The following is an 18,578-nucleotide window of genomic DNA, read 5'->3' on the forward strand; positions in this document are numbered from 1 at the left end:
ATGTCCATCTGTTTTATCAGTCACAGACGGCTCGTTTAGTACTAGTTCTGGGCCAAGGCTAATTTGGTGCATACTGTACTGTACTGTACTGTATGTACATGATATCTAACGTACAGTAAATAGTAGATATTATAAGATAAGTGAAGTACTGAGAACGGTACGACGTGAGCACGAATCTCGTGCTGGATAGTGCCTTCCAAAATTATCAGAGGTAGGGTGGGATATAAGATATACAGTATATGTATAATCTATCTAAATACTTAGATACCAAATAGTTATTCGTACACGGGGGCTGAGGTATTTGAAGGACCTTAACCATCATTATTAGGTTTGCAGTAATAAACTTATATAGCTTTTTATACCAGATGCTAGTAATGTCATCAATTTTATTTTGTGAGACTAGAGAACTAATGAGTTATAATATTGTATTTCAAAACCGATAACGCTTTCAATACTAACATACTAGTCTTCCTCAAAGTTTTGCGTACGTCTACACCTGTCAATAGTTCACTTCGAAAACTGTTTCAAACTACAATACGCATATTACAACTCCATTTATACAAAATACGAATAACTTTCATATACAATTTTATGTATAACAGAGTTAATTATTCGGCGCCAGACGACTTTAACAATACTGATATTACCAGTTAGGTTCATTAACAAATCCTTTTATTACAGAGTTATGTTTCGAACTACAATACGCATATTACAACTCCATTTATACAAAATACGAGTAGCATTCGTATACAAATTCATTTATAACAGAATTAATTATTCGGTGCCAGACGACCTTAACAATGCTGATATTACCAGTTACTTTCATTAATAAATTCCTTTATTATAGAGTTATTTGAATGCTATTCGGAAATAGGTGACTTTAATAATGCAGATAGCCACGTAAATAGTTCGCCACCAGTATAGATGTGACCTCGATTCGGATTAAAAAGGCTTTCTAAACCTGATATACAGGAAATATCAATATCACTTAACAACATATCTGATTCATTACTATAATAAGTTAATAGTCGAATGATTTCCAACTGGCACTGTTTTAACTGTGCTTTTATACTTTCTTGATTTGTAACAATTCCAGCCAATTGTTTAAGAGATCTTCGTCTTCTACCTGGAGAACTCTGTTGATCTGGAGATTTAGGGAGTTTTGATGAAATAATGGCTTCAACAGCATGCTTTAGCTCTATCAAGCCATTATGAATTACTACTACGTCTGAATATGGGATAACAATTTGACCACAATGTACATTTTTTGCTCCTTGAACAGGATCAGAAGCTGGAATAGATTTCATGTTAATTGCGTATAATAGAATAATGCATGGCTTATCCAGTACATTTGATTTATTTTCCAAATTTCCATTCAATTGATAATTTATTCGCTGTATTGGTGGTCTATACCATTGAAAACAAATTTCGTTATCGCTTGCTACGGATGCATTGCTTTCTCTTGTAACCAGATTAGATCCAGAAATAGTAAATTTAGAATCTGATGCTTCTTGTTTCACTGTTGCCGATAAAGACGTAGATGATGTAATAGATAATCCTTGCAGAAGTTGACCATTCGCAATAACAGACTTATTTTCCTTATTAAGTGACATCGATCCTGGAATTTTATAAGTGATGGCTGTTGTAATGCTATTATTTGATGGACTAGTAGGTGAAAGATCGAGCATCATTGGTGGATATACCGAACAGCAATTATCTTTATAAAGCATTAGCGTGTTTAGTAAGAATGTATGCATACTGGCAACTTTAGCAGCTGACTTGTTCAGGAATATTGGAGTTCGTATGACTGCAACTCTAATACGTGACTGTTCTCCAATGTAACTTAGATGTGAGTCATGAATATTAATACCAAGTTCCTCTTGGACTCCTAAATCGCTATCGGCGGGAATAGGTTGAGATTCAACAACGGTAACGGTAGATGCGTTAAAACATTCGCGCTGCAGACATGTATAATAAGTCAAAATTTGACTCCAATTAAGATAATTCGACTCATTATCGCATACTAAATCTCGGTTTAAAATTTTGTCTCCTAGAAGATCCAACAAAGCGAAATCAGGAATCGTTGCGTAAGCATCAACAGGGATTCGAGATGAAGATAAAGAACTTATGTTACTAGATAGACTGCTAAGGTAATGACGAGCACTGGCAGACAAACTCGCTGCACGAATAGAACTCCAAGCAGCATAAACTTCGGCACTTCTTTGTGTCTGCTTCTCCTGTTCTTCTTTCAGTTTTATGTCATTTTCTTTCTTCTGCTGCTTTATTCTAACGTCAGTCGACTCGCTTTGAGCTTTGGTGGGTAACTGATGTAATAAATTAGCAGCACGTATTTGATCGCGAGTCAGTTTTCCTCTGCCTTTTGTTCTAATTCCGTAACGTGTGTCTTTTTGATGAGTTGATTGGGATTGCGCAGAAATTCTATCAGTATCTGCATATATGCTCGTTAGCGGTTGACCCTTATCTGTCAATGTGCCTGCAACGTTTGATTGAGCGAGCTCTGCATTATCCGAATTTTCAAATTCTTCACCTAGTTCATCGTCTGTACGTTTTAAGTAGACTAAAGCCATCTCTAGGTATGCTTGGCGTATAAGAGTGTGATCGTGATTAGCCATATAACTAACTTTTATTGCATCGACAAATGTAGAAGCTACAATCTGTCCATCCATCTTATGTAAATTATACAGTTGTCGTTGTACTTGACCAAGAGATAACAGTATCTCAGCTTCAACATTTGGAGTTCTATGAGTGCATACTCTTAATATTTCAAGGGCAGTTGTCAAAATACTAGCAACAGGCAGCCAAGCATTGTATGATGGCTTAATATCTTTTTCCATTGCTTCAACAGCAACAATCTGGGCCATGATATGACCGATTCTAAGCTTAATTTGAGCTAAGTGTAGTAACTGAGGGAGGTAAATGTTAGGTAACGGTGAGAAAGGCGAGGAAAAATGAGATTCGGTTTTATGCCTATGTATTGGAATACCAAGATTCATTAACTGATTTAGTAGTATCTCGTGAACAACTTGGTACTCCTTAAAACGCGCTTTTAAGTTATTTAACGTGTAATAATTCTTTTGCATACCAGATAAATCCGTTTGTTGAGCAAGAGCCAATGTATAAAATAATTGGGTGTTAATAGACGTATCTTGAAGATTCTGAGCAACTTTTATAACGTCCTCTAGCTCTTGCTGAATTAATTTACTATCTTTCCCTTGCTTTAAATCAAATATTATGCCCTGTGTCGCAAATTGAATAGCAGCTTCATGTTCGTTAAAGGCTTGAGCCTCAGTAATTCCTTCTTCAATGTGATATTTGCAATCGCCAAATAATTGATCTACACTGTTTTTATTGTAGGTACCGAACGATTCATTAAGTGCTACAACAAGGCATAGGCGACACTTCAACCACAGCCTCATATCAAGGTGAGACATTCTAAAGTAATCCTCAAAACTTTTCCTAGCTCGATTCGACTTTGCGTACATACCAGAAGAAAGTGAAGAGTACACTTGACTACCTCCGTAGTCCTCATCACTTAAAATAACAGATTCTTGTATCAGTTTTAAGCAATCAAATGTCAACTGTGCACTGACTAATGACTGATTCCTTAAAAGGGCAATATCGGCAAATAAAAGATAAACCTGCGTTAAAGCATCCAGTTCAAGGGCACTAAGATTTTTTAATACTAGACTAATTTCAATATTATTGACATTTAATTCTGATTTTAACGCTTGCTTGGCTGATTCCATTACCTCTTCGTAAATCTGCACTAGTAATTTCTCTGCATTTCTTACAATATTATGTCGAATTATTTCAAGCTTCGGAATAGGCCCATGTTTAGTATCTGTATTAGTTTTAGACGTTTTAACGGCTAAGCTGTTTGAACGAGCTTTGTTGAGGGGTACCTTGTGGAGAATTTCATCTTGCTTTCTAAACAATACTGATTGAATATTTCGTGTAAAAGCTACGGCAGAGGATTTAAATAACGATGATTGCCGTCTATGTTTCGTTTTCGACTCACGACCAGAAATATAAAAATCTGAATCACCTGACGAATGCTGTGCTGGTATAACAGTTATAGATTTTGCAATACCAACGGCTAAATGGGCTTGAGCCAAACGCAATTTATTGGTTAAGTAAGTTCCATATAAAGTTGATAAACCACTTGATATCGGTTTTTCAAGTAACTGAGAGATAATTTTATAATTCTTTTCGTCCGTTAACGGTCTTGCACTAACAAATCGCAAAAGAGTAGCGGTTGACTCCGGCTGCCTAAAATGACTGTCTTCTATTTTCGGGACTTTTTCGCCATTCAGCGTTTGCCCTAATACTAGTAACGCCTCGGTGTAGTAGCCAAGATCTGTTAATGCTATTATGCGAAGTATCCTTGCCTCAACCGCGGCTTTAGCATCACGACAGATGTAAGTTGCTAAGTACTGATACAGTATCAGCACTGGAAAAGCTCTTAATTGATAATTTGATCTAGTTAACTCATAAGCAACATATCGCAAGGCTCCAAGAAGTGAGCTTCCATCGCAGCGAAAATAGTCAGAGAAAAGATCGATACCTGATAATAGTTCAGGCGAAATATGATCTCCAATCTCATAAAACGCGTAGTCAGTGTCAGCAGACGGATGAGGAAGTGAAGTTGCAAATAAACCTTTGAATAAAGTTGCTGCTAACAGGCAACAGTCAAGACGTATACCAAGATCGGTGGAATGAATAAATTGTGCAATATCAGCTGCGATGATACCGACTTTAAGGCATCCCCATATTCCACAGCGATCCAATGCAATATAATGATGTCTTGACTCTGCTTTATCTCGAAATATACCACGCCAGTTGGCTAAAGCATCAGGCTTTTTTAACAAGGCATCAAGAGACCCTGACCACCATTTCAAGGCCATTTTTATATCACCTGCATGAAACATTAAATTGCCTAATTCTTGCATCATTTGCGCAATTAGGCCATTATCTTTTTGATGCTGTAGGAGTTCAATAGTTTTTTGATAAGCAGATAAAACAACATTAAATTGTGTCTCCTTCAAGGGAACACAATGCAGACTAGGCATACTCTTAAATTTTTCGTTGTAAATGTCTTTGGGAGAATCAATTACTTGTTCTTGATCATGAAATGTATTTTCTGATCCATCTGAATAGGGAGTGTTGTGACCATTTCTTGATCGTATTCTACCAGCTACATATCGAAGTAATAATTGGCGACAATGTTGCACGCATCTTGCTGTGTAGCTAGCGCTATTAAGATATTGTCGTAATACTCCTAAACTCCTCCCTACGTCAAGTGAAATATTAGTAACTTTGAGCGCATCATTACTATTCTCGTAAACGTTTATACGATCAAACGTCATATCGGATGATCTCGTTGGAGGTGTTGACTGATTTACAGTATTAGAATTTACATTTTTAGAAGAATTATACATTGTTTTTATTGTCGTACGATAAGAATCAGGTAACTGGCCATGATTAGCTAATATTCGAGCCGCAATTCTTCGCTGTGCAACAACTTGGAGAGGAACGATAATGTTGGCGTACTTGTTTCCTGTTATATTGTTAAATCTTATACATAAATCAGCTAAGTGTTCCCATCGACCCTCCAGGTATATGTGCTGTATGCTAGTTAATATCACCTTCGAAACCCACCTCAAATCTAATTTTGTTCCATCATCGAGGGGGCTCTCGAAAAAAAGACCTGAGCCACCCGTTTCGTTTTTAAGTTCTCCAAAATACCCAGTTAAATGATCAGTATCAACTATATCCAGTCTCATCATACGCCGGCTAGATAATTCTTTTTCTTCGCCTTGAATCTGCTCTATCATATCAAGAATATTATCGGCAAGTCGGTAACAGTGCCGCCAGAGAATATTTCTAACACTATCAAAGTGCAATGGTGTGGAACCATTAGGTAACTCAGGAGAAAATTCATTTCCGTATACACAGTAGTACGCTAAACAATGCTGATATATACTATTAATGCAATTCCACATTGAACGAGCTGCATTTTGCAATAGTATCCAATGCCTACCACGGTGTGCTAGAGTGATTGCTCGTGAAAAACACGTAAAAATTTTTTTTACTAGATCCAATGATTGTTGAGTGTACATCTCATTCTCTGCTTCATCGACAATTCTTTGACCTCGTTGATATTTCTTAGCTATAGGCGCAGAATTAGTAACTTCAGAGCGCCCATTCAGATTTTTCTCCGGAGAGGGCTGTAAGTTGTTGATAATTTCTGGTTCTCGAGTTGCAGCTACAGTTGCTGGTCGATCGTCATGCTTATCGCTTTTATCTGTGTTATCATCAGAATTGACTTCGTGATCATTCTCATCAATAAACCATCGGAGAGGGTTACCGTCCCATTCTATTAAGACCTTTCCAATGTTAAGCAAACCTAACCAATCGTAATCAATGATGTTATTTAAGAGTGCGAAATCGAAGTCAGTTAATTTTCGCCATGCTTCCAATCGATTTATCAAAATAGTAAAATTACATAAACCCAATTGTATATTTAGCTGGCTTCTCCAAGCCATTTCCTCACTGCTAACTTGTCGCAACCGTCGACGGCGGCACGCAGCACGCCAAAAATCTGGCAAGATATTTTTTAAAATTTGAATTGCAGCCATTTCATCATCATTCCTTTCTCGTCTCTCCTTAGTTCTGCTTGTGCTTCTCTCATGTCGCCTTAAATGACTCGGTCGCACGGCTGTGCGACCATAGTAGTCATTTTGTTGACGCGCAGAATCAGGTTTGTCGTCTACAAAATTACTTCGTAAATATTTCTGTGAAATTGTTGAATCTTGCTGTTGATGATGTGAATATTCGATAACTGCTGCACCATACCGTTTGCTATCCTCATTTCCACCACCCGCATTTTGACGTAAAACATTTGTATTTTTTACAAGTATCATTTCATTGCGCCTTTGAAGCCAATGAAATGTTTCCGTTGACCATTCAAGTATAAGCTCCGCATGGCCTTCTTGCGATGCTTTGACCACAATATGCACAAAAAATTCAAGAAACCGAGCACGACGACGAAACTTGGTTACTTCACGATAAGCCAACGGAGCAGGTAAATTTTGTATATACGCGTATAAAACTGATTCATCTTCTGCACCTGTCAATTCTTCGCGCCCGTGCATTTTTGAGCTGTTCATATGTACCATAAGAGCTTCTAGAGCTTTCAGTTCATCATTAGGTTTTTCGTTCGGATATGGATCACTTTCTTTTTCTTTACCGCTTCGTTGCTTTTTCTTTTTCTTTTTTGACTTATATAGGGTATTGTGAGATAATGATCCACCTGCTGGATAAAGTGTCCTACCATCAACCACTTTAGAAAGTGACGCAATCGATTTATTATCAATTATCTGCGAAGCAGTTGCGACATTGGCAGATTCATTCAAATTAATGGTTTCTTCATGATCATTATCGGTTGGCTGGGTTTCCGGTGTGCTATCAATTGATAATAGTTTCTTCGTCGCCTCATTAATAGAATCAGCTAACTTTTTTTGTCTAGTTACGCGTAAACATAGGGCAACAAAATAATCAATACTGGCTACCATACGATGTAGTGAATCGGTCGTAGTGGGATTGCGCCTTCGAAATGTCGCCGGTGGCAACTCGTGCATAACACAGTGGCACCTTAAAAGAATACGAATTACTGCAAATGATGGGACTTGCAGCTGTATAAATGGTGCTAATAGCCCATAGCATTGAACCAACACTTGTATCATCAAAATAGAATCATTCAACCATCCTGCAATCTCAAATGCAATTACCATGTGTTCGCATTCACGTGTCCGGGCTATTTGCCCTGGATACAGTGGTCCGTCATCGCACAATGTGTTGCAATATAACGACTTTTCACGAATATGACAATCCGAGTCAATAAAAATGGTTTGAAAGAACTGACGTAAAAGAATATGCGAACAATTTATAACTTTTAACTTTTTAAGCCGTCGTAGTCTTACAACAACTTCTTCACTAATTCGCTCTATGTAGAATTGAGAAGGTTTCGTTGGTATATCTTCAACAAAGTTCTCCCATAATATAGTAGCACATGATTTAGCAATCGCATATGCCCCGACTTGATAAGCCACCTGACAAAGGAGAGCATAGCCCATCATTACTTGCGCGGGACTAGAGGCAACAATCGGACGGGTAGAGATGCCAACGTTATTGCCAATTAGAGTGCCATCAATAGTGTAAGCCGCAAATGCAAAAGTATAGCGATCGTTAGGTGTTAGATCGGTAACCTGAATTTCACATGAATTTTTATCAGCTGGGATTAAGATGCCCGTACCGGACAATTGATAATCGCCCAATCGTGCTTTAACATTGCTTCCGCTGGCATTCCGACCAAATAAGCAGTAATAAGCGATTTTACTGCCATCAGATGGAACAAATGGTGCAGGTTTGAATATCATGGTTTGACCAGACCGATGAAGTAGCTGAGGTGTAGGTGGAACTGTGCCTTCGACAGTTTTTTCTTGGTACTTAGAACTTATCACCGTATTTGCTTCATTTTTCTGTAATTGAGATAACAATTCGTAACTGTGTTCCAAGGTCTGACGTTCATACTCACTAAGGGTAGCACCCGTTTCATGATTAAGCCCAACAAGCTGCATCAGGAATAAAGCTTTGGTAAAAGTGTTGCTACCATATTTTTTCTTAATGTCTTCTTCTGAATATGACGGCATGTTAATCTCTTCTTTAACCGGCGTTGTATTGCAAGGACGGCGAATCTTAGCTTTTGTCTTTCTCGTTACATCTATCTGTATTCTAGATAATTTTAAGAGGATACGCAACAGAACGAAAGAAATTTCCGCTTGCAATGATAATATTGTGTCATATTGTGTTGCAGTCTTGTCCAGAGGAGGAGCGTTGTCCTTTGAACTGTGAAGGGTATTTTTATTTTTGTTTCCATTAATTACATGAGATTCTTTTTCATTATGCTGTCGCTTAGCCTCATTGCCGTTATCTGACATCCGACTTGCGGCTGCAATGTAAGTATCTGCTGATTTATCTATTTCTTGCAATACATTTTCCAAAACATTTCCAGCTTTTATCAAGCAGTAATATGCACTTGTAGGATCGAAGCTTAAAGGGTACGAGGAAACATCGTCTAATAAATTACTCAGTTCTGTTACTGATTCTCGGTTAGCTTCGTTTTCTATATCTGCATCTTCAACAACTAGGGTAGGTTTGATAGGATTTCGAATCATGCTGCCTTCAAACTGCACACTATTTTCATATTTATTTTGACTTCCCCTTATAAAACTGTCATTATGGCGATTACTTAATGCAGAACTGCTACCAAGATTTTCACGATCTGTACGGATGTCGCCGTTGTAACTAATTTTACTGCTCTTGTTAGCTTCCCTTAGTGTTACAGTAGGTGCTGTATTAGAATTGACTCTTATATTACCAAGTGCAGCACTACTTGAAGTCTGATATCCTGTAGTAGATCGATCACTATTTTTCCCTGAAGTGATTACGGTTTGATAACCTACAACCATACCGGCAGAAGGCATTTCGGCCACGCACTCTAGAAGCAATGCTAAGCGCAAAGCTGTTTCACCCGCACCTATTGGATCTATTAGAGTGGCATTGCTGACGTTCATAATTCGATTAGAAACTTCTAGTAGTCGAATCCACTGCATTTATATGGCCATAATAATGAATAAACAGAAAAATGCAATAAACTAAAGTGGTGTACATTGAATATAAATGTAATTTAAATATCCGTAAATATTTTATAGCGACTAACCTTGATAGAATTATCATCGTTAATTATATGACGACAATTATCATACGTAGGAGAAACCACACGGTTGAAATGAGACTTACAGTGAGATCGCAGCATTAGCGCTGCATCTGCAATCACCTCAGAGTCATGTATTTTTAACGCTTCCTAAAGTAAAATAAATAAACATACGATATTTATGCTACCTGTATGTGTTTTCGTCACCCTAAGGACAGTGCCTGTTTTACCTGATAGGGTATCTCTAAACAGCTTTCGATAACATCTGCAAATCTCAAAAGATCATCTAAAAGACAGGAATGTTTATTGGGTGGAATACCTGAAATAAAGATTATTTATATAGGAAACTTTGAAAAGATTCTGAAAAGGCGTACAGTAAATATTAAAATAGTTTCAGTAACAATAAGTAATAATCATATAGTAATGCACGTATCTTTAACCATGAATTGAACAAGATACGTCATGTACTCAGGTCCTGGAAATGTTTTTTAATACTGTACTGTAAATGCATTTTCGGATTGGTTATTTATTTACTGTTAATACCGCTAATGGATCGATCTTGCTTCGCATCTTGATCATTGAGAGCCTCAAAAGGCATCGTACCCTCTTCTTGATTAGCCGAATTTTCAGCTTTAGCCGTATGTGTCTGACTGAAAATTATATTTCTGTATGATATCATTAACTGTAAAATTTTATAATCTGCAAGGCTGTGATAATCTTTTCGATCCTAAGAGTATAAATAATATAAAGACATCTTAGTGTGACAGGTTATTTCTACAAATAATGAAAATCTCATGTTGCTGTAGATTTTGTGACGAATATACGCCTAATCACCTTAAGGAAGGAAAGAATTGGGTCACAAAGAGTATTAAACGTGTCCCAGTGTTCAAAAGAGAAGGCCGCCTTGACAAACCTCGTAGCCGCAATTAATGTCACTCCGTTACCACCTTTAAATCCATGTTTAATTAGAATAGAAATGAATTATCAAGATTAAAAATCCTGAAAGATCACATACCTTTTATTGCTAAATCTATCTGAGAGACTCTCCTTGAATCATCTTTATGATCAATAACGTTGATATTGATGGCTACTCTATCCCTACTGTGGTACAGAAGTTCTAATCCAGCATAGAATAATTCATTGTATACTTCGAATTCGTCAGCATCGAATGAGACAGATCCAATATGCAAAGTACGTCGATGAGAATGGTATTGTAAACCTTCCAAAACAGCAAGAAAATGAGCGGAGCTGCCGATAAATGTGTCATTAATTAATCTTTCCGTCAAGGTTCTTGGCCAGGCCTGGTTCTTAATGTCGGACAAATTTTGTTTCAACCGTGGCCTGAGTTGACCTTTAGATTTTCTACGTGAATCAATACATATCCGACGAAATATCATTAAATTCATTTTCATTAAGGCCTCCTTAAAGATTTGATCATTGCTGATAGAAACTCCCAACGCGCTCATCTGTTCTAATTGTATTAAATCATTTATTTTACTAATTCCCCGCTTCGCGAACAATTCTGCGTTATGATGTAATTTAAGGTATCTCGAATAGCAGAGACTAAATGCCATTTGGTATTGCTGATAATAATGAAAGAACCAAAGTTGAACTATTATTAACGACTTTAAAACCAATCAAAACTGCATCATGTCTTATACTATATATACATTATCATATGAAAATATTAACGGTTCAGTTGAAAAGTAGAACCAGTTACGCCTATTTACCTTTTCTTTTAGTAGGAAATCACCAACGTCAAGCAATCTTTCGTAAAAAAGGTTACGCGGTAGTCGATTTTCATAATTATTCCATATTTTGAATAGTGCAGAATATCTATATGATTGTTTGTAGTAACATATATACTGAGTGAATTTATATGTAAATATAACGTAAACCCTTATATTAATAAGTATCAGCTTAATACTAATCGGTACAGATACAGCATAAGTATTCTCGTATAATGATAGTAAAGGAAACAGCAAGCGAAGAAAAGAAAAGAATCTCAACTCCGAAAAACAGTATCGTACTTCAGTATACAATGTTCCAAAGTAGGTTTTATAGTAATTAGATAAGAGTACATAATATTGTATTTTATATATATTTAATAACGGTATTCAACGAAAATTTGACCAGAATTACTGATTTTAATGACTCTACAATGTTACAGTGAAATTATAACAAATTTAATAACGAAATAACCTTCTGGATTGTATATTGTTGGCTTGCTTAGTTATCGAATCATCGTAAGTTGTTGGACGAAAAAATTTAAGAAAACATTCAAGCTCCTGTTCGAAAGCCAATAGCACCGGATTATGATTACTCACGTCACCATAAAATGCAGCATTTTGCAGCTTAGCTTTTTTTATAGCAATTTTAGTTGCATGAACTGCCATATTTATCGCCTAAATTTGCATACAATTTTCGCGTATGTATGCGATCAAGTCGTATTATAACTAAATTCCTAGCGTATATTAATACTTTTGACTAGAAGTCTATAACGGAATCAATTTACATAGTCGACGAAGGACTGAAACGTAATGACAACAATAATAAGCCCAAGTTACTAGAGCTGAAGCAGGAAACGGTCATACTGACTGTAGGAAGAGCAGTGTAGCAGCGACTTGCTAAGGTTACCATAGTAACGCCTTGATAGCAATCATGAGCGGATAAGCTCATGCAGTTAGCTATTACCGTTCATAGACTACTAGGTGTATCAAAGTGACTTTGTTAGTCCCAGGTCTGTATAGCTATATAACTTACCGTTACTATGGTACATTATTTACGTATTATGACTGATTTTACAGTACTGTATACAGTATATGACTGTACCAAAGTCTTTTTTTTTTAAGAACTTTTACTTTTAAATAAATTCTAAAATCAGAATTTCACACTGACTTCATTAAAACGTACATAAATACGTACGTAGTACAGTATGCTTAATAAAGCCAATACGTTGGCAGGACAAGATTTCCTCTCCCATTTATGGAACGGTAAATTGATAGGTATCACCGTATTTACAATCAATGCCCACATTTGTTTGCAATCAGCTCGAAATAGCAAGTGCTGTTCTTGTATAGTACTGTATGCAACTGGCACGTCACCATGCAGTTATTTATAAACTTCCTGTTATTCGCGATGCAGTTTGGGATGTACCCCTAAATATGATTTCAAATATATTCGGAGAGAACGGAGGTAAAGTAGAATAAAATTCCTATAAGAGTACGGCGAGAACATACGGTATAGTGCCGTTTATTTTTATTTTATTTTTGTCAAGGCTAAGTATACAGGTATTTGCTAAGACTTCTGTAAGTAATGATTACCATTTATGACTAGATTTCATCTTCCGAACTTCGTTATGTAAGATATCACCTGCTATTTATAGTATGACTAGTACTCTGATACATCATATACGTGCATGCACGTTTAGAGTAGAAGTCTTTTTCTGCCATTCAGCGACAGGTGTGGCCTGCTTTATGCACTTCCCGCTATATTAGCAAGAAATCCTTAGTCTTAAAGTTTGACTACTTTGCAATGCGGAGTGCGCTAGTGTGATATTATAAAGGTTGCAATATCAACATACCATTGGTGATAAATTATACATAACTAGTGCAAACTCCCGTCGCTTTACTGACGGTTTACGATAATGTGCTCATTTAACAGAGGTTCAGTAACTTTATACCGTACCGTGTAGACCTGTCAGAGGTTCAGGAACTTCATATCGTGTACTGTGTACAGTACTGTACTACTGTACACTGGACTAAACAGATTAGAAATTCCGTCTCGTTTTTCAGTCATGACAGCGACTTAGATACCAGGGACTACTAAAAAGAGAAGGGCAGCAAATGACCGTTCATTGATAAATATGAGGGTCAGTTTTTTTTGCTGGTTATTTTCTTATAGTAGCACATGAATGTAGCCAATCAACTCAAGGCTCACTTGCAAACGCAGAAACAAATAGACTTGTAGCAATGCTTTACAGTACACGGTATCAAATTTTTACTCTGAAATCCGAAATTCTTTCACACGCCCAATTCTATCTCCAATCCGAAATCTATTTAACGCAATTTATAAGTCCGACTCTGTCACGTTCTGTAATAGTTACATAATTAGTATGTTACCTTCTTTCTATATATGGTTAAATATCACGATGTTATTATCACGTCATGCGTATATAGATGTAGTTATGGTACTATATTAAGCTTATCTATATATGTATTCTCATGTTGCCATACTCGGTATGATATCCTATTTATAATATCTAAACTAGGGAAACCTTTCTCTTAGTGATGATCTTGTGATCTACGCCAGTAGATCAAAGGTCACAATAAAGAAAGTATATAAACTCATTATTTTAACAATAAAGTTAGTTCTTCAACTTAATTACTGGGTCTCCTTGCTGAGTGCAGATCTAGTACTTGTTACAAAATTTGGAAGTTGTAACAGACTCTAATATATGGTTATACAGAATTGTAATCAACAGTAACATCTGACTCGTATACTTTATACTTTCATAGTATTTTCGTACTGTTCATACTATGAGAGTATAAATTGACGCTACGCAATTTTCATTACATAATACGCGTAAATTATTACCTACTGCTTCGTCGCCGATAAATTTCAATTAATAATTATAGTGGAAAGTAAATGAAAATTAGTTATCTAACCCTAATCAAGTAGTTGCTTTTCTACCTACTGTAGTTATAGAGAAGACATCAGTAACAGTAGCAGCTGCACATTGCCTACTACTTTGCTACAATCTTGGCTTAAAGTCTATAAAAACTGTTGGAGACGGATATTACCGTTAATTCCGTTACTTCAGGCGACGATTTCAGTGCTCCACGGTTCACAATTCACAATTCATAATATAATTCACTTTAAATAAATTAAATTACATCATTTTTCGCTCATCAGTTACAGTCAATCGATTCATGGGCTTCTACAGTACAGTACAGTGTACACTGTAGTACAGGTTCTCGGGCGTACAGTACAGTACAGTACAGTACTGTATACTGTACTGTACAGTACTCTACAGTAGTGTACTGTAAAATTCTGCACTGTACTGTAGAATTTGCACTCTACTGCTGTACAGTGTACAGTGTACAGTTTGTACTGTGTTTACAATACATTGTACTGTGTGTCGAAATTCTTTTTTCACAACTCTCTACAGATTCTGCTCTGTAAAGTTGTTGCTTTTGGGCCACCGCAGTAGTGTAATGTACAGTACGTACAGTACTGTACTGTACTGTGCGGTGTGCACTCACTAGTACTGTACTGTACTGTACTGTACTGTATAGTACTGTACTGTAGGGTACTCAAAGTTTTTATACTGTACTGTACACTATTGTACTGTACTGTACACGTAGTCCCCGTACAGTACTGTACACTGTACAGTACCGTAAAATACTGTTTTTACTCTATTCCTGTATAATAATATAATATAGTCAGTTCGTAATAAGTTACCTTTTCTTGCGCTTTCACGTCGGTTGCGGCCTAGAAGTCATCTGCGAAGGATAACAAAACCGAGTTATAAATTTACGGAGAAGTTAGAATTGTTTGATGTTAATTAGTATGCGTTGTGTTATAGAAACTATATTACTGTATTCTAATCGGATCACAATTAAAAAATCTGCTGAAATAGCTTATGTTGGTCTGATTTGTATTTCAAATTTTTTACTTCAGATTATCAATTTACTTAATACTGCAGCGAAATGGGACTAACACTATCAAGCCTATTTACTCGATTGTTTGGAAATAAGCAAATGAGAATCTTAATGGGTTAGTTTTTACCACGATTTCAAAATATTTATTTGAAAACTTAACAGACTATAACGCGTTCTGGTGTAATAAGCTTAAAGACGTCAGTATTCCTTTTATTCGAAACTATACAGAGCGTCAATCATCGCCAAAAGAATCGTATTACCTTAGCATAAATTCTATCTTGATTGCAGTACTGTATTATCTACACAGCAACTTACGGTGTTAGCGTTCGTAAATATAAACTTTATATCTTACAATAAGAGTCTAGTAATTTTTCACGGCCTGAAATAGTAGAAAACTGAAAATTCTAAGCTACATATAAGATGCTGTAAGAATTAATAATTAGTGCGCGTGTGTATTAGTGTACTGACTCCGGATATATTATATTTTCGCAGTTGGTTTGGACGCAGCTGGCAAGACAACGATATTATACAAGCTAAAACTTGGAGAAGTGGTCACTACAATACCTACAATCGGTATAAACCGGATCATAAACGTACAGTAGAACAATTACCTCGCTTGGCAAAGTGTCAAGGAAATCTTGATTTACCTGATATTTACATTACCGTAACAAGCTTTAATTCTAAAGTGCAAATGTAAATGTAACATGATAGTTTACGCAATAGAAGTATCTGATCTTTTGTAAATTATACAGTGCAATAATTACTGCCAGTCCAGTAAGATTTTACTGTTTACCTTAACCTCTTAATTCTTACGACAATACGTAAATCCTATGTTCTTTGTTATAGCTACAGTACTTTACTATAATATTCTGATGGCGTAACAATGTTGCGTGCCCTCTGTGTCACGAGGTCTTAACTGTTGTAAATACATAGTTATATCAGTGAATACTAATACTTATCTAACTCACACTCCATTGCAGACATCATAATACTTTTTCTTTAAAATAAATGGAAACTTCATGTAGGATTTAATGTTGAGACGGTAGAATATAAAAACATAAGTTTTACAGTGTGGGATGTCGGTGGTCAGGACAAAATAAGACCTCTATGGAGACATTATTTTCAGAATACGCAGGTAAAAATAAAGTTGCAATGCTACAATTTCTTTAGCGACCTAGTGGAATTTTATTTACATTTTACGAACGTATATTAGCTAATTTACATTTTGGGTGTACTCTATGTTATAACGCACCATATAAATTTTACGACTTTGTATGATATACTTTGAAACCTTCCATACATAACTAAAGTAAAAGTGTCTATATTTAAGGCCTCTGATATATTTTTTATTGCTACATTTTAATGATGTCAATATATATCTTGATACTTTTCTGGCGTGCATGCTTTCCTCGGACGGACCGATATTTTCGTTTTCTAGGGGTTGATTTTCGTTGTCGATAGCAACGATAGCGAAAGACTACACGAAGCACGCGATGAGTTATCAAGAATGGTAATGTTATAGCGCATATCGATATATCTATATATCAGGTCTTATATAAACTCTATTATTTTCCGATGATTCCCAGCTCTCCGAAGACGAGCTTCGTGACGCGGTTCTCCTTGTTTTTGCTAATAAGCAAGACCTTCCTAATGCCTTGAATATTAGTGATATGAAAGATAAGCTTGGATTGAATGAGATTCGCTCCAGAAAGGTACTCTTTAACAACTATGAAGTCATTATGAGCTATCAAAGTTTAGAAAACGGAGACTGTAGCTCTCTATAATATATTTTCATTGTAGTGGTTTATCCAAGCAACGTGCGGTACACAAGGAACAGGCTTGTACGAAGGTCTAGACTGGTTATCGAACGAACTATCAACAATGAACTGATATGCAAAATTATTGGCTACACTAATTATTTCTTACTTTGTGAATAAAACACTAAATAAATCTCTAATTTCCCCTTTGCACTATTCATTCTGTAAATCGTACTTAAAAATAGCACTCAAAATAAATAAATAATAGAAATACTATCTAGTCCTTTTACATGCGAATGGCAGATTCGAATTTTAATTATTATTACCATCTCAATATAAATTACGGGCTACAATCAACAAATGAAAGGAGAATTGATACATGCTAGAATCATGATCTGTATATGATTTCGATTAGGTGCGTAAAGCACTAAGATTCCGAGGGTCGTTACCAGGATACGAAACGTAACCATTATTTACTGGCCAATTAAACTATTACAGAAATTTTGGGATTACTCCACTAAATCCAGAAATTGAAGTAACAAAATACAGCATAATTACCATTTCATGCAATTCGTAATATGCATGACGTATGTATTTCCGAAAGAAGCTTTCCTGCGTTGATACCCTTTTATTTACTTTACTGACAAAAATGAGCCGAGAATGGAACTGTTAACAGTCCAAACTAGAAATTTAAAATTTGAGCACTGGTGAACTGGAAATAGTTTAAATCCTAATATTCATATGCTGAATTTAAATCGATGTAAGATGCAATTTTGATTACCTTTACACAATGATATAGCTCTACGTAGGTATTGTACAAGTACAGGAGAAAGATAACGAAAGACAAATTAATTATTTGGAAGATTAACTGCTATTATATACTCACCCCTTAACTTAATTTGCTACATGGGCTAACTTATATCATTATGTTATGTTACTAGGTTAAATGTGCTTAACTATAATATCTTATTTAGGGTCAAGTTGACCAAAAATCTGTTAAGAAACCCTTTGGTGCATTTTGATTGTTGGTGAGTGAATTATATGGACTGCATCCAGATTTTTACAATGATAACAATTAAGCTCATAATTTAATTCTGTGCTACAAATATCGACAGATAGGTTCAGGGATATAATTAACAAAGTTCTGATCTTTAAATAGATCCAAAAACTAATACCATGTTCATGAAGTATTCGGATCACAAATGATTAATATGTACGACTTAACGAGGATGTTAATAGTGATACTATACGTACCACATGATTAAGTAATTGGGGAAAAGTAGAACTATTTATGGCCACTTCTACATGTGTACAACAGAAACGATTTTATCAAAATTCAATCGATAATTATAATCAATGGTA

The 18,578-nt window shown here is 35.9% G+C and overlaps 2 protein-coding genes across 2 annotated transcripts; one reads left to right on the forward strand and one right to left on the reverse strand.

Moving 5' to 3' along the window:
* Positions 1-860: 860 nt before the first annotated feature.
* Positions 861-12,192, reverse strand: TRIADDRAFT_52451 (uncharacterized protein; the record flags this gene model as incomplete). Its single annotated transcript, XM_002108907.1, has 8 exons — positions 861-9,689; positions 9,803-9,946; positions 10,027-10,115; positions 10,340-10,523; positions 10,631-10,743; positions 10,812-11,379; positions 11,527-11,632; positions 11,999-12,192. The coding sequence occupies 8 exons, from the start codon at positions 12,190-12,192 to the stop codon at positions 861-863; spliced, it is 10,227 nt and encodes a 3,408-aa protein (XP_002108943.1).
* A 3,315-nt stretch (positions 12,193-15,507) lies between these two features.
* Positions 15,508-17,349, forward strand: TRIADDRAFT_19616 (uncharacterized protein; the record flags this gene model as incomplete). The annotated part of the gene is made up of 6 exons (XM_002108173.1): positions 15,508-15,574; positions 15,952-16,032; positions 16,485-16,594; positions 16,898-16,969; positions 17,046-17,171; positions 17,260-17,349. The coding sequence occupies 6 exons, from the start codon at positions 15,508-15,510 to the stop codon at positions 17,347-17,349; spliced, it is 546 nt and encodes a 181-aa protein (XP_002108209.1).
* Between the last annotated feature and the right edge of the window lie 1,229 nt (positions 17,350-18,578).

Source organism: Trichoplax adhaerens, genomic scaffold (assembly GCF_000150275.1).
Source record: "Trichoplax adhaerens TRIADscaffold_1 genomic scaffold, whole genome shotgun sequence".
Lineage (NCBI taxonomy): Eukaryota > Metazoa > Placozoa > Uniplacotomia > Trichoplacea > Trichoplacidae > Trichoplax > Trichoplax adhaerens.